The sequence below is a fragment of the Candoia aspera genome, chromosome 1 (assembly GCF_035149785.1).
Source record: "Candoia aspera isolate rCanAsp1 chromosome 1, rCanAsp1.hap2, whole genome shotgun sequence".
In the NCBI taxonomy this organism is placed as follows: Eukaryota; Metazoa; Chordata; class Lepidosauria; order Squamata; family Boidae; genus Candoia; species Candoia aspera.
The window spans coordinates 167,563,624-167,580,249 of NC_086153.1; the positions used below are offsets into that span (position 1 = coordinate 167,563,624).

Sequence of the window (16,626 nt, forward strand, 5' to 3'; positions counted from 1 at the left end):
TACTCTTGGTTTATTATTTGTATTTCTCTCTTGATTTTTAAAACATCAACCAGTTTCTTTTGTATGTCCAGTGAGGCATCCTTTTCCATAGCATTCTCATAATCTGTCATTTGTAGGTCCATTTTTGATGCCATCTCTATCTTCTCAAATAAAACTTATTCCTCATCTACCATTTCTTCCATGACATCTTTTGGACACAGTATATCCATAGAAGCAAACATCGCTATTGGCATTGCTGATACTGATTTCTGATCCCATTTTTCAAAAGTGTCCTTCAGTATTCTCAGTGTTAAAATGTGTTGCACCATTTTATATATCCCAGTTAACTAGCTGTAAATCAGGCTTGTGTATTTTTCTCCTTTAACAAAAATCTTTAGTTCCCTCTAGTGTCCAGTTTTTAAAATTGCTTATCTTTATTTTGTCTTACAAAAGTCCAAACAAATCTATTTCCCATGGGAAGGATTCTTTATGATTAATTCCAAAATCTTATTCAAGTTAAGATGGATAAGATCTTAACACTTAATCCATTTATAACTTTCCAGGATCAAAGTCTTATTTGTTGTTTATGTCCTAACAGCCAGGAAACACGCTGAGACAAGGAACTGGTCTCTAATGTTTATTGCTAGTACATAACAGGAATCCTAACAAACTGAAGAAGCGTGGGAAAAACCCAGACATATAAACCCCAAAGGTTAAGGCGGTCCCGATCTGTGTCTCTTTGAATGGCTGACCAATTCCTCAGTGCTACGCATGCGCTTAACAGTCTGGATGGGAGCCCCCTGCTCGCCATCCTTACTCATGACAGTTTATTTCAATTTTTTAAAATCTTAAACATATGATTAAAGTTTTCATTTATTCAGGATTGAAAGAAAACTCACCCAGTGTTTTCAGACTTGTCAATCCAAAGGTCTCTAATAGCTTAGAAGTAGTTAACAAGCAATTTCTGAATGTGTTTGGAAAAGAAAGGTTGCACACTTAGTGTCCTTTAAAAGGCACCAACTGTAGTTGCAAGCAAGATGGCTATTCCCATTGTCTCCCAGTGCTCAAAACCTACTGGGGACCACTGTCCTGCAGACTCCTCACAAGGAGCAACTGTTTGGAGCACATGTGGGCGATCTCCCATGCTCTCCTTGCCCAGAGAGGTTTTGAAGAGCCAGTCTGCTCACCGGCTCTTCGTTCTTTGCCATGGTCATCGGCTCCACTTTTCGCAGAGCTGTCTTCAGTCTCCCATTTCCTACCCAGTCCTACTTTCTGATCTCCCCTTTCAATCTTACTTGAAACTGTGACCTTACTGACATTGCTGCAAGGGTCATTGAAGCTGCTGAGCCCACTTTGCAACCACATTTCTTATAGTTGAGGTGTAATGATTGCCTATCCTAACAGACTCAGACTCACAAGCAAAAGCTTAAGAATATCTGGTTTATTAAAGAATAGTACGCAAATACAGAGAAAGCTGAGAATGAGCAAAAGCACGCCAAATACAAACTCAAAACCCTCGGTACAAACGTAATCCCTCCCCTCGCTCAACCGTTTCAAATTCCCCACCCCAGGTGCTGGTAACGAGTTCTGCTGATCTCCTGGGAAGAAAACCTTGAACACAGTAGATAACCCAAACACATTCCATTCCCCTGAAGACAGATAACAACCCCAGCAGAAGGAGTTCGCAGACCCTTCCCAAACAGAACACGCATCCGCAACTTAACTTGACATGCGAAACGTTACGATGTACAATGCACATTGAAACGGTGAACATGACATGAGGGGTTCCTGTTAATTTCTGTGGCCAAAACTGATCTATGTGTGCAAAGAGTTCTTTTTCTCCATTTGTTGAGAAGGTTTATTACAGATGGGAGAAGTCTACTTCTCATGGTGTATGGGAACAGGCTGTAAGGGCTGAAGATGGATAAAATATTTCACTTTCTTATATACTCTTAGTATCTTAATGGCCACAGCAAGTGACAGCACCTAGCAAATCTGGAAAAAACTAAACGTCAGAACTGTGGAGTCCTTGGTGCTCTCTGAGCTTGGTTGCTGCTTGCAGACATCTTGCACTGATCATGTTGACCGGCTGGGGTGATGAAATGTCAGCAAGCAAACAACCAAGCTCAGAGGGCACCAAGGACTCCAGAGTTAACCCTGAGCTACAGATAATTCTCTTCTGTTGGAAGGTCAGAACTACTTAATAGTTGGCTGGGAGACCACCAGAAGATTAGTTGGAAAGCTGAAAAACTATCCCAATGGAAACAGTTGCAAACCACCTCCTTATTTGAAAAAAAAAATTTTTAATCTCTTAGGTTGCCAGACAGTTACAGCCTTCAGTTATATGGATTGGAGACACAGAGAAAACATTCTACAGAAAGGTGCCTAAAGCTGAAAAAGAGGTAAATCCAATTTTATGTACAATACAAGCAAACAGCATAGCACATTATTGGTAATTTTTTATAGTATCATAGCAAGTTTCATTTATTTATTTATTTGTGGTTTTGGAATGCACAACATCAATTAGTAGTAAGCCTATTACATGGTTATTATATAACAAGTGAAAACCAGATTATGTTAATTATTATATATCCTTGTTGAAGAAATACGTTAATTTTTGTTTAACACAGAATTTCTCACTCAGCACAATAGAAATAAGAAGGCCAGATCAGTTTTAACAGCAAATAAGTCAAAGTAAATTTATATTTGTCACATTTTTAAGGAGAGTTGATTATAATTACTGAAAAGGCTGGCATTATTAATTTTATAAGTGTACAGTGATCAGATTTTGAAATTAACCACTGAATCATAATGAGTAAAGAAAGGAAATTAAGCTTGATGACTCATATGTTTGGGAAAATATGTGAGTTCCATATTGTGCAACTATTTTTTGTTATTTCATAATTCTCTCAATCTATTTATCATTCATATTTGTGATAAGCTATTTGCCAATCAGTAGTCTATTAGTCAAAAAGCAGTCATGACCCCAAGTGTTACCATTTGCTCTAAATTTAAGAAACTATTTTTTAAACAATTCCAGGGTTTAATACTTAAAGAAACATACTTTGGAAAATGGCATAGAAATATTTAAACTGGCTATGGTGTGACTGCTGCCCTCTGCTGGCTAAAATGTTTGCCACACTGATAAAAAAAGTTTGCTTGTTACCAAATTAAGTTTCTTCACAAACTGTATGCTTTTTACAGCAGTCAATATTGATGCTGTGATACATTTTGTAACCCTTGTATCCTGCCAGCTGAATTACTATGAAGAGAGAATCCAGGATCAATCTCCCCAAAAGAATGCAAACATAAGCATATTTACATGTAAACACATGTTTAAAGTTCTGTAAGCTTATCACATACTTCTTCTTCACTGTGGTTTCTTTTCAAAAATGGGTAAATCATACATTTCTTGAATGCAATCTTTGATACCAGGAATATTATTACTTTTCCAATTATTCTCAATATAATTCTCTTAGCAACACCCCGGATCCTTTAGAACTGTAATTCCTCAAAAATAGTCAGATTCCAAAGTTTCAGACCATAATTTAACATAACATTAATGTATTTTACACTAAAAATGTCCTTATAAATCTACATATGTACATTAAAATATTATTCCAAAAATATGCTAGTGATTCACAGGACCAAATCATATGAATCAATAACCCCTCAATTTTTAAATCGCCAACAGAGAAAATCTGATGTCCATCATTTTGATTACATTATTTGGGGTATCCAGTAAACTGAAATAAGATTTTTTGCTTAATCAGTTTTAATTGTAAATCCACTGAAGCAAATTTAAACTTTTTAAAACCTGCAACTATTAACATTATATTATTGAATGTTCCAGTTTTTTTAATTCATACACCATAAATGTCCTTAATGTCAAACTTTTAAATGCTTTTTAATTTTCATTCAAAAGGGATGTGGGTTTAATTTCAAACATCAACTCCATCAAATATAGCAGCACCTTGGGTTTCTCAGATAGCGCCAAAGCATCCAGTCCATTGATTATATCACCACTATTGTGAATTAGAGAGACAAAATTCCCCTTGAAGTTGGAAAAAATATTTAAAATACTTATTACAAAGTAATTGATTTAAAGTATGCATTTCAGATTTTGCCCACACCTTCCAACAGAACATTTTTCTCCCCAAATTTAGGATAGAGTTTTCTGTAAAGTTAAATATTCATGAGCCTCAATATCAAAACCCAATCCATGACCCAAGACGGCCCATATAGTCTGGCTGTTCACAAACCCAGGAATGAAATCTAACAACATCCTCAACTCCAATCAACTATAGTGCCTAGCATGCTCCTTCCCTTCAGTGGTTGGTCACTGCAATGTATCATAACTGATTAACACTTCCTTTTTTTGCTTCTTCCACTTGGTCCAGCAATGGTTTGTAAAGTCCATGGAGTCAAGTAAAGTTTCTTGGCTCATAGCTATCATCTCCTTGTGACAGACAATTCCAAGCAGATTGCAAAGATGTTCATCAGAACTGAGATGGATCTGAACCTCTCTTCCCACCCACCCCCCCAAGGAAATTTGGAGAAATGTGATATGTCAGTGCCATTGACTCTATGGCATAATACATCTAAAGTAAAGTAAAAGTTTAAAATAAGTAAAAATAAAGGTGGGGGGGGTCATTACTGAAATTTCATTCCTAAAGATTATATCTTAATAATGCTCCATAGAATTCAAAAAACACACCAACACATTTTCCATCAACATCCAAACTGTTCTTGGCTCTTTGAGATGAGATCAGTTTACTATTAACCAAAAGGACCCATCTATCCAGTACTTTTACTAAGAGTAACCAGTGGTTACACAGTTCTGAAATGGCTACACAGCTCTGAAGTGAAACGGAAGCTTGTAACCCATCTAGGACTTCCCAGTCCTAAACATTCACTTTGGAAGTTCAGGATGGTAGTGCTCCAAAACATCTGTATTTTGTGGGGATTGGTTCACTGCCAAAGTCATAAGGAATGCCCATTTCTGCACATTCCTTATGTGGTATGCTCTCAACTGAGAGCATACCAAAATCATAAACATTTAAGTTTAAAATCCTTCCATTTGAACTATCTACAGCCTTCATATATTTATCAAGTGGTGGACCACTTTAGATTTTCAGTATCCAAGGTATTCTGTATTTGGATAATTATTAAATCCTTCCCCTTTCTCGTAATTTTACAAACACACAACACACCTTTTTTCCTTCTATTTCATTCATTAATTTATGCTCACTGTCTTGATGTATGGTATTATATGTACTCCAAGTTGCAATCTTCCATATGAAGAGTTCAACTGCTCATCATGGCTTTGGTTAACTGAAGCTTTCACATACTGCTTTTGAGTAAGAAATTTATAGAGTATACTAAGTTACCAGCCTTAGTTGTATCCATGCCACGTGCAGTATTCCATAGTAAGGACACAATACTAGTTCATTTGGGCATATTTTGGCCAGTAAGCCATTAGCACAGTTAAACCCATTTGTATCCCAAGCACACTCAGTCAGCTCTAAACACTTAACTTGCAATCTAATATGCTGTTGACTGTATCCTACTGCCAAGGAGGTACATCCAGTATATTAACATAGTCAGGAACATAGATAATATATCAAATATTATTTGTGCCTGATTCATATGTGTTGTGTGTGTATGTGTATTACTAATTACCAATGATTGTTTAGCTTGTTTTTAAAAAAATAACATTGATTCAAAAACCAGTGTGTGTGAAATCTACCACTGCATATTGCCTTTCTTAGTGTGAAGTCAAGTTTGTTTTGGAATGCATAGCTCCAAATAAAAAAAATATATCATGCTTGATCAAATTTAAGACTGCATTTATTTGTGTTTGATCTGGAAGATGGAACCTAAACGTTTGAAAAAACAACTTCCCAAAATTTTGAAAACTGTAAAAAGTGAAGATCGAGTACTAATCATTGGAACCACTAACAGGCCATTTGACGCAGACCTCAAAGCCTTTTGCAGAGTTTACAAGAAAATAATTTTGGTTCCGCGGCCAGACTATGCTTCAAGATTTGGCAAGTATATGAAAATACATGGTGGCTATTTTGTTTATATAGAGCTAGTTTATGCAAAGATATCTCAATTTTTTTTAAGAAGAATACTACACATTAAGTTGGCTGCTAGAAAATTCATTACTGAATCTAAGAAATATACATTATATGTATCTTCATTTTCTGCACTATAAACTTCTTGTAATAGTTTTGAATATGCACTGCAAATAGTTTAAATTTAAAACTAGACCAAATAATGATAAACTACAATAAAATGAATTTTATTTGTTGCTTATTAAAGAAGTGAATACTTTTAGACTAGCGAACACTTTTCCAGAATCTAAAGGGTGCTACACAGCACTGTCTGCATGCTAGAGATGTGTGTGTGTTTGGGGGGGGGGGCTTCCTCCACTCCAGTGCAGCTGTCCTACCCAGTGCTACCCAAAAAGCCATTCCTGGAGTATATGCTTATATGTTGGAGTTGTGCAAGAACAAAAAGTAATTCAGAAAATAGGAAATGTCTTTCTCTTCCAGCTTCCCCTTGTGCACAGAAAAGTTCTATTCTTTCTGTGAAGGCACAACAATTTGTGCCCTTAATTTTGACTTTTTTTCCCATTAGAGCTAGTATATAAAAAAAAAATAGGCATTATGAACCTTATAAACAGCAAGTAGCCTTAGCTCATTACAGTCTTGAACTTCATTTACCATCAAACTGTTTACCCAAAATGTGATATAATAGCTTGTATGCAATTGTTTTTCAATTCAGAAGTCTCATTTCTTACTCAGTCCTCAGCCTAATTTAGAATTTGGTTTATGCAGAATTCAGTGAGGGGGCCGAGCTAGATGTGATGTTGACAGCTATATCCATTCATTCATGTAACTATTATGTCATGTATGAAGTGTGTGCCTGTGTCTGTGTGTTTCAGTGAGTATGGGATTGCAGAATTGCTGTAGGATAAGAGATTTACAGCTTCTATTAAAATTGGGAGCTATTAAGGAAGAGGGAAAGACAGTTTATTCTCTAATAGTCCAAAACTCAGGATTGCACTGTAAATAGCAACGTAATAGGCAATCAATGAGAAATCACAATCCACAAAGCATGAAGATTATATGACTGTTCTTTCAATTGTGAAAACCCCAGGAGAGGAAATTGATGGATGACTTTAACATCCAATCAGGCTTGATCTGGATACCACTTTTAGGGGGCAGGTTTTCATGCTAGGGATATGGCAAATGCAGTATGTTTGTAGAGAACAGCCTGGAGAAATGAGCCATTAGCACATTTCAACATTCCTAGAAGGAAGTAAAAGATGAGCAAATGTTCAATCTGTCCTATTAGACAAAACCAGGGTGAGTAGAATAGAATTCTAGACATGGTGTAGGAAAGGTACAGGAAACAACCAACATAGCGTGAGACAGGATTTCATTCCAGTACATCTTGGTAGAATTCAGCAGTTCATGGAGCGAGAATTGCCAGATGTACAAGCTGGGTTTAGAAAAGGCAGAGGAACTAGAGACCAAATTGCCAATATCCGCTGGATAATGGAAAAAGCCAGGGAGTTTCAGAAAAACATCTATTTCTGTTTTATTGACTATTCTAAAGCCTTTGACTGTGTGGACCATAACAAATTGTGGCAAGTTCTTAGTGGTATGGGGATACCAAGTCATCTTGTATGCCTCCTGAAGAATCTGTATAACGACCAAGTAGCGACAGTAAGAAGAGACCACGGAACAACGGACTGGTTTAAGATTGGGAAAGGAGTACGGCAGGGCTGTATACTCTCACCCTACCTATTCAACTTGTATGCAGAACACATCATGCGACAAGCTGGCCTTGAGGAATCCAAGGCTGGAGTTAAAATCTCTGGAAGAAACATTAACAATCTCAGATATGCAGATGATACCACTTTGATGGCTGAAAGTGAAGAGGAACTGAGGAGCCTTATGATGAAGGTGAAAGAAGAAAGTGCAAAAGCTGGTTTGCAGCTAAACCTCAAAAAAACCAAGATTATGGCAACCAGCTTGATTGATAACTGGCAAATAGAGGGAGAAAATGTAGAAGCAGTGAAAGACTTTGTATTCCTAGGTGCAAAGATTACTGCAGATGCTGACTGCAGTCAGGAAATCAGAAGACGCTTAATCCTGGGGAGAAGAGCAATGACAAATCTCGATAAAATAGTTAAGAGCAGAGACATCACACTGACAACAAAGGCCCGCATAGTTAAAGCAATGGTGTTCCCTGTAGTAACATGGCTGCGAGAGCTGGACCATAAGGAAGGCTGAGCGAAGGAAGATCGATGCTTTTGAACTGTGGTGTTGGAGGAAAATTCTGAGAGTGCCTTGGACTGCAAGAAGATCCAACCAGTCCATCCTCCAGGAAATAAAGCCAGACTGCTCACTTGAGGGAATGATATTAAAGGCAAAACTGAAATACTTTGGCCACATAATGAGAAGACAGGACACCCTGGAGAAGATGCTGATGCTAGGGAGAGTGGAAGGCAAAAGGAAGAGGGGCCGACCAAGGGCAAGATGGACGGATGATATTCTAGAGGTGACGGACTCGTCCCTGGGGGAGCTGGGGGTGTTGACGACCGACAGGAAGCTCTGGCGTGGGCTGGTCCATGAAGTCACGAAGAGTCGGAAGCGACTAAACGAATAAACAACAACAACAACAACATCTTGCAATGTTAAATTTAGATATGAACCCACTTCCATTTCCATCCCTCATCCCAGGCCTGCCCCTTATGACAGTGAGGCAGATCTGGGATTAAGTAAGCAGAAATGTTCTATTGCCCCCAAAGTGTAATGTCTAAAAAATGCAAATTGTACAGTAATCAAGAGGCCACAAGGATAGTTAATTTTTCAGCTATGGGCTAATCTATATGACTATCTTGTCCCAGACCAAGTATGGGCCACTGTAATGGAATGTGAGAATGACCTTGGAAGACAGAGGGAAGGATGCTGCCTAGGGAACGATCAGATAAAAGGGGGAGGAGCCCACAACTCAGTAACAGGAAGAGAAAGAAACTTAGAAAGGATCCACCTTAACTGATCAGGGGATAAAAGGGACGATGGGAGATTTGTACTTTCAGACTTGCAAAGATTCTGTTACTGTAGCCTAACAATAAAGTGGAATTGGCTCATCTGACTGTGTTTCCTGTCTGGTCTACTTGGGAGGCTGACAGCCACTGATCATTTCTTAAAGGCGCGAATGCACAATGTCATCTTCTTCCAGGAACCAATCCACCAAGAAGCAGCTTCCACCCGTCGTCTTCTGCTATGCATCAAAACACTGTTTTGTGCTGTCTAGCTTGCCTGCTGTTGTAGGAAAGCCCCTCCATCCAATTGGCTACTGTGTGTTGTGGCAGGAATGCGCCTCCCCTCCACCCACTGGTGGTTTTTGCCCTCACTGGTCAGTTGCTTTTTAACAAGTTCAAAAATGGAACAGTAAAACAATGGACCTACCTTGTTTTTTTAACAAGTTCATTGATGGAACACTGAAAATGTGGACTTATTTTTTAACCAGGTGAAAATGACAGCAGTTCTGCCACTTTCTCCTTCTAGCTGAAGTGACAGGAAAGCAGTGTAGTTTCTGCTTGTAAAGAAGCAGGGGCCCTGACCAATGCAGTTAAGATCACCCACCCCAACATCTACTCCTTGATGTTGTCTTAATGGATAGCGACTTGATCCAGTAGAGAAACGGGCAACCTGAAGTTCCAGGGCCACAGAGGAGTGCCTCCACCTTGAGTGCAATCCCATAGTTTCTTACTCAGAAGTTGCAGTCAAATCGCAAGTTATTTTACGTTAGAAAGTGGGGAGCATTGTTGAATATATTGGGAGTAACCATGTTAATTTTAACTTAATGCAACTTAAATATAAATTTAAATGTTTTTGCTCTGACATTGTCCTCTTCTTGGAGGGCGGCCCTTGGCGCGCCATGTAAAGGTAAAGAAACACCCTTTCCTTTAGGTTCAATAAAAATTACGAATTATCTCCTTCATGAGAGCCAGTTTGGTCTAGTGGCTAAGGTGCTGGGCTAGAAACCAGGAGTCTGTGAGTTCTAGTCCCGCCTGAGGCATGAAAGCCGGCTGGGTGACCTTGGGCCAGTCACGCCATCTCAGCCCAACCTGGTGCAATGTAGACTAGCCTCCTTGCGGTGCACCCTGGGCAACGTGACTTGTCACAGCTAAATAGTCTACACATCTGGCTGCTGGACCTCACAAGGATTTCCCAGCAAGAAAAAGCAGCATGAACACCAAACTGCTATGCCATACAATTAAAAAAAAAAAATCTCCTTCATGAAGAAAATGCAGTTTTAGCAAATGTAGTGCCTTAGTCATATTAATTTTCAGTGCAAGTATATTTTAAGTTGCAGAGACTAACTATTAAAAAAGGAATGCCATAGGATCCCAAACAAGAGTGGCTACCGTCAGAGCAGACTTACACTATTGTATGAGCTACTGGGATTATTTTGCAGGGAATGAAACTTAATGCATCCCTTTTTAAGTGGGTTTTAAAAGTGGGTTGATTCCATATGAATTGCAGTTTTGACAGTGACCATGAAATCACCCTGAGCTTCCTAAAAAATATGCAGATACCAAACCTTTTAATAGCCTTAAAATGAGACCATTGTAAAATCAAACACTTAAAAGTAAATAATCTATTCCTTTATCACCTACAATTATTATTATTATTATTACTATTATTATTCAGTGAATTCAGCTTTCTAACCATTGATTTCCTTGCTTTTTTCCTTTTTTTTTTTTTTTTTTTTGACCATTTAACAGTTTTATGGAAACACTTCATTCAGCAAAATGGAGGGCTTCTCTGCAAACAACTAAACATCAGTTGCCTGGCACAAGTTTCTGATGGTTATGCTCAGGGACCCATTCTTCATGCAGTTCAAGCAGTCTTATCTGAAAGACGCCAAATGCAGCTAAGTAAGAAGCCACTGACTGCTGTTGAATTCCTAACTTGCCTGGCAAGACAGGATCCAGTGTACAAAGAAGAGGAAGAAACATTTAAGGTTAAGGAATTTGTCTTTTTTCTTCTGTGGAGCATTCAAAAGTATGTTTTCTAATGAATCAGAACCAGTTCTATCTGGTTCCAACACTGTGGGTTATTAAACATTCAGGAAGTCAAAAATAAAATTTTAACTAATCAATAATGTTTGTGCTAATGATATACAAGGAAATTTATCAGTATTCAGAAGTTACAGTTTTTAGTTTACGGGTTAACAAAGGGAACTTTAGCAGTTTTCAGTCTGTGGAGAGTTTAATACATTCAATTCATTGAGAGAAAGAGTTCAAATAAGGTGGGAAAGAGGGGAATTCAAGGCTTCTGATCACAGCAAAGGAAGGAATTTTAGAAATGAAGCATTCTAGCGTGCTAAAGGGCACTGGGCATAGTATAAAGAAAAAAAAATCACATCATTGGGAAGGAAAGGAAAAATTATTTCTAGTTGAGGAGGGAGAGAAATAAAGAGAAAGATCACTGTACCACATTCCTGACTTTGATGTGATGGAATCTGCTTTAGATTTTTGGGATTAAGAAAAGGGGAGGGGGAAGGGAAGGGAAGGGAAGGGAAGGAATGATTATTATTGTGTTCTTTGATTACTTAGATGGTTGAAGACCATTTTTATAATCTTTGGGGAATTTTAGCAAATAAATTTTAGCAAATAAATCAATTCCAAATTCTAATTTCAGGATTTGGGAAATCACCAGTAAGATGTCAGAAAGAAGAAATCTATAACTAATCTTCCCTTTTGATCTAAACAGGAAGGATCAATTAAGTTCCTAATTCTTCTAGAATTACAAAATTGCAAGGAACCTTAAAGATTATCTGGTCCAACCTCCTGCCTAATGCAGGAATAACAGCATTCCTGACAGATGCCTCATGTACAATCTTGGTGATGACAGTAGTAAGATCTGGAATCTGCTGAGCTCCTGTTGGCTGGTTGAGGCTACTGTGGACATGCCCCTTCTACCAGTCACTGCTGGAAAGGCTCTCTTGCTTTCTGAAAGAGTACTAAACCTGTGTTTAAAAGTAGTAGTGACTAACAGATGAGTACAGGGGGAAGCATTGTGCTGCTCTGCATGGCCTGTCCTCCACCCCCAGTGCCTACCACCTGTTTGATGGGCTAATTCTTTTCAAGCCAGGTCCAAACCAGGGATCATTTCAGAAACCAGGTCAGTACAGAGGAATAGGCCAGTTTGAGAAATACAGACTCTCCCATGGCACAAACCAGAATGGCCATGGAAAAGGTGCCCAGCAACTGGAGGGGAAGGGGCGTGTCCAGATCAGCCTAATAGCCTGAAAATCTGGACCATTTGTTCCTCCAAGTGTCATCAAACTATGACACCAACAAAATGGTCAGTGAAGTATGTCAGGTTATACATACAGCAAAAGTGTGTCAGAATAAGAGGGAGAACATTACTTTTATATCAGAACAGCTAAGGACAACTTTTAGTTGTATTTGGTATGTGTTGGGGATAAGATGAAGATCTTATCTTCATCATGAGGATATGACAGAACACAGAGATATTGCCAGGGTGTGTTCATACTGAGGTTAGATAAAAGTGAGGAAAGACTCGGTTTAATTTAATCATGTTTGTGATGCTGACTGAACGGGAAACATCTATTATTTCCCATACAATGCACCCAAAATAATAGATGTCTTTTGAAACTAAGGAGACTTCCAAAAGCAGATTATGATTTGGGAGTCTGCAGTTCAATCCAAAACACATATTTAAACTGATTTACCATTTATTCTCCCACCACCATTCACAATGCACCATTAATTAGGATTAAATTAGGATTAAACTTTCTCAGTTTCAGCTGATTAACACTCCTCTTTTTTTTTTCTACAGACAGGTCTTCTGGTTTTTTGAAAGACCACTGAGCAGATCCAGGGGTATTCCAAAAAATTGGTATATCAACATATATAAGTAGCCTGCATAATGCCTGAATGACACTTTATGAAACATAGATCAGACATTACACAGGCAGATGCACTGGCAGAAACCAGTTGTCCCATGCAGCCCAAGCCAAAATGGCCACAGTAGGCAATAACCAGTGGCTGGATGTGAAGGGATGTCCCTACAGCAACTTCAGCCAACAAGTAGGAGTTTGCCAGATACCAAACCCTGATTATATCACTAAAATTGGGAAGACTATAAAAATCATATGTCAGGAGAAGACAGACAATGCCACTTTAAACTAGAACAATTAAGGACAAATTTTGGCTGCCTCCACAGTAGGCTGTAGATGAGACAAAGGCAATATGACAAGGAGATGTCTCTTAAATATGGTTGTGGGGCTGATTTCGTGGAAGCATTCAACATTCTCAGTCATTATGTTTATTGTATCTAGTATCCCTTTTACTTTCCAATAGGATTGCACACAGAATTAAATCCTTGGCTGACATTCCCTTTTAGTTTTTGTGAAAGAAAAAAAAATTCAGAATCTCGTTGAAATCAGATAGCAGAACTCGTTATGTGTGTCTTTGCTGCCTTGTCAAATTTCAGAGAGAAATATCAAACCTTGGAAACGGGGTTGATCACAGAGTAGCAGTGGCGTCAGGTGGAACAGCTTCAGTGGTACAGCTAGGTACTAATGGTAATGAGCTGCTCTAAACGCAATGTTATGCATGTATTTTCAGGTTTTGTAAAGATATATTTCCATCTGATTCTCTAGGTGTGGTATGCAAAGACTCCTCTAGGAAAAGCACGAATCAAGGCACTGACAGAGAATGAAGATACTGGAAAAGGAAAAGGAAAAGACAAGGGAAAAGGAAAAGAGAAAGAGAAAAAGAAAAAGAAGGAAGGCAAAAAGACAAAAAAATAAAAACTATTTCATGGAAAACTCCTCTTAATGGTCAGCATAGATATAACATTATAATGCATTGCTATAAAGAAGAACTTTTTCTTGGAATCTAAGTTCCCTACTTGATTCCAGTGAACAGATCATATGAAAAAGTATTCTTTGAAAAACATAGGACCAAACATCAGTGTGACATTTAGTTCCTTCAAGGTAAACATGTAACCACAGTAGAAAACAAACAAACAAACAAATAAATTTCTCTTATTATTTAGGCTCTTCTAAAATTACTTAGATTCAGATAGGGTGTATCAGTTTTAAAAAAAAATTATTAATTGAAAATCTGTCTATTGAGTGTTAAGTCTCATATTTTAGAGTATTTATGCCCATGAGCTTTGCCCAGTGAGAATGCAAGAGACCTATTCAAATTAATCCATATATAGCTCAGAAGAAGTCTATTTCTCCCTTTCCCAGTTGGATGTAAAATTCTGTTACCCTGGGTAGTCTGCATGCGTCCTTTGCCCAAGTATTCAGGAGGAGTAGGATAGGCCTCCCTTCAGCCCTACAGGGAGCTGCAGCCTTGTGCATAGAAGAATACCATATATTTATGATTCACAAAACTTGTAGCTCTGATAAATTACTATTTTTCAATAAATTTTTTAGAATTCAAAAGATTATTTTACCTTGCCTGAGTTATTTCAAAATATTGTTAGCTGCTGAACACCATTGGCCTTTGGATGTATTTTTCTGGGTGTGGATATATGTTCAGGTAAATGTGACTCAAGAGAAATTGAGAAATGGTTATTTCAAGAGAAATGGTTAACTATAATGATTATTATAATGAGTGCACAGAATATCCACCACTACCTTTTTATGTGCTGTGTGCTTTATTGTTTACAATGTCATCCCACATCATTTAAAAGCTGACACAGAATGGCAAACATTTCAGTAATCTGAGAGCACTAATGTGATATAGTGTTACAGTCACAAGAAGCTTCATGATTCCAAAATTACATTTGTTACAAACAGTGTAAAAATGAACAAGAGAAAGAACTAGAAACATAAACCAGCACTTCCTACTAAGTCATACGGGATATTTTATGGAATGATTACATTTACAGTAATATCAACAATTTCATAGAGTTGTCCAGAATCATGTTATAGAATCTTGCAAATATTGGCGAACAGTTTTCAGGGATAGTATTTGAGAACCTCTTATCTCTGCTTAATTTATCTTAATAAATCTCAAGAATTCATCCTTCCATATAACAATATGACCATAATTCAGGAAATACCTTCACTTTGTACTGAGCAACATCTCTTACCAATTTTGTGTCCTTCCATTTGGCCTCTTCGTCACTCCAAGATGATTACTAAGTGCATGGCAGTGGTTGATGTGCAAGTTTTGCCTTTTGAGCATTCAGATTTACTCCTGCACTATCTCAAGTTACTTGTGGCCTCATCATAGAGTGTAAAGGCAGGAAGGAACCTTGGAGATCACCTAATCCAAACCCTGCTTGGTACAGGAACCCAGCACTACAACAGGCCTGAGAGATGGCCGTCTAGCCTGTGTTTAAATACTACCAATGAAGGGAAATCCACCACCACCTGAAACAGTCTCTTCCCTTGTTAAAACAGCTCTTACTGTTAGAAAATTCTTCCTGATGTTCAATTGCAATCTGCTTCTTTGTACTTTAAACGCATTGTTCCCACAGTCTTCTTTTCATCAGGCTAAACTTACCCAAAGAAAATACTTTTTTTCCTGTTTTGCAGTTATCTCACACTGTTGGAGAGCCAGTCTGGTATAGTGGTTAAGGCACCAGGCTAGAAACTGGGAGTCTCTGAGTTCTAGTCCTGCTTTAGACACAAAGCCAGCTGGGTGACCTTGGGCCAGTCACTCTTTCTCAACCCTAGGAAGCAGCCAAGGGCAAACCACTTCTGAAATCTTGCCAAGTAAACTGAAGACTTAACTCGAAGGCACGCACATGCACACATACTGTTGACTCACCTTCAGGTTGTGGCCCAGACACCCAGATCCTTTTTGCATGTACTGCTGCCCATCATATATTCATGGTTTTGATTTTCTTTCTCCTTAAATGTAGGACTTTGCATTCTTTGGTGTTGAAAATCATGTTATTGGTTTCTGCTCATTGTTCCAGCTTTTCGGAATCATCCTGAATCTTTATTTTATTTTTATTTATTTATTTATTATTATTAGCCTTTTCTGCTGTTTCCCCCACCACCACCATCCAAAGTGAGGTTGGCCTTCCAGAATGCCCTTAAAACATGGTTCTGTCAACTAACTTGGGGATCCCATGACAAAGTAGAGGCTGCTCAATGGCTATATGATAGTTAATTCAATGCGCTCTTTTGTATGATTCTTTGCCATTTTGTTTTTTGACCTTGGTTTTATCTTTTTAATTTAAATTGGTTTTTGCTGGTTTTTAATTTTGTTTATGTCTTTTGATTGTTTTATTATGTATGCTGCCCAGAGTCACTACGGCTATACAAATGTGATGCATACATACGTACATACTATTCTCTAAGGCATGTCTTTATATCATTTGCAAATCTGATAATTGTATTTCCTAAACTTTCATTCAGATAATTTATAAATATGTTGAACAACACAGGACCTAGAATGGAACCCTGCCACTAAACACTTACTGCTCCGTCAGGTTCAATATAATCTCTATCTTGGCTTGATGTTCAACAGGTCAGGTTTCTGACACATTCCTATCTCCCAACTGGACTTGGTGGCAATGTGTATTTTCTTTCCTCATCTTAGGACCTTTATCATTT

At 38.1% G+C, this 16,626-nt stretch overlaps 1 protein-coding gene across 1 annotated transcript in view; it reads left to right on the plus strand.

The window, feature by feature from the left end:
- IQCA1 (IQ motif containing with AAA domain 1) overlaps positions 1–14,047 on the plus strand; it is a 128,327-nt gene extending 114,280 nt beyond the window's left edge. Inside the window, exons 16-19 of the mRNA XM_063317851.1 lie at positions 2,295–2,381; positions 5,852–6,029; positions 10,793–11,031; positions 13,702–14,047. Of these exons, the coding sequence (XP_063173921.1) occupies positions 2,295–2,381; positions 5,852–6,029; positions 10,793–11,031; positions 13,702–13,851 (654 nt within the window). The 3' untranslated portion in view covers positions 13,852–14,047. The remainder of the gene's footprint in view (positions 1–2,294; positions 2,382–5,851; positions 6,030–10,792; positions 11,032–13,701) is intronic.
- The last annotated feature ends 2,579 nt before the right edge of the window (positions 14,048–16,626 follow it).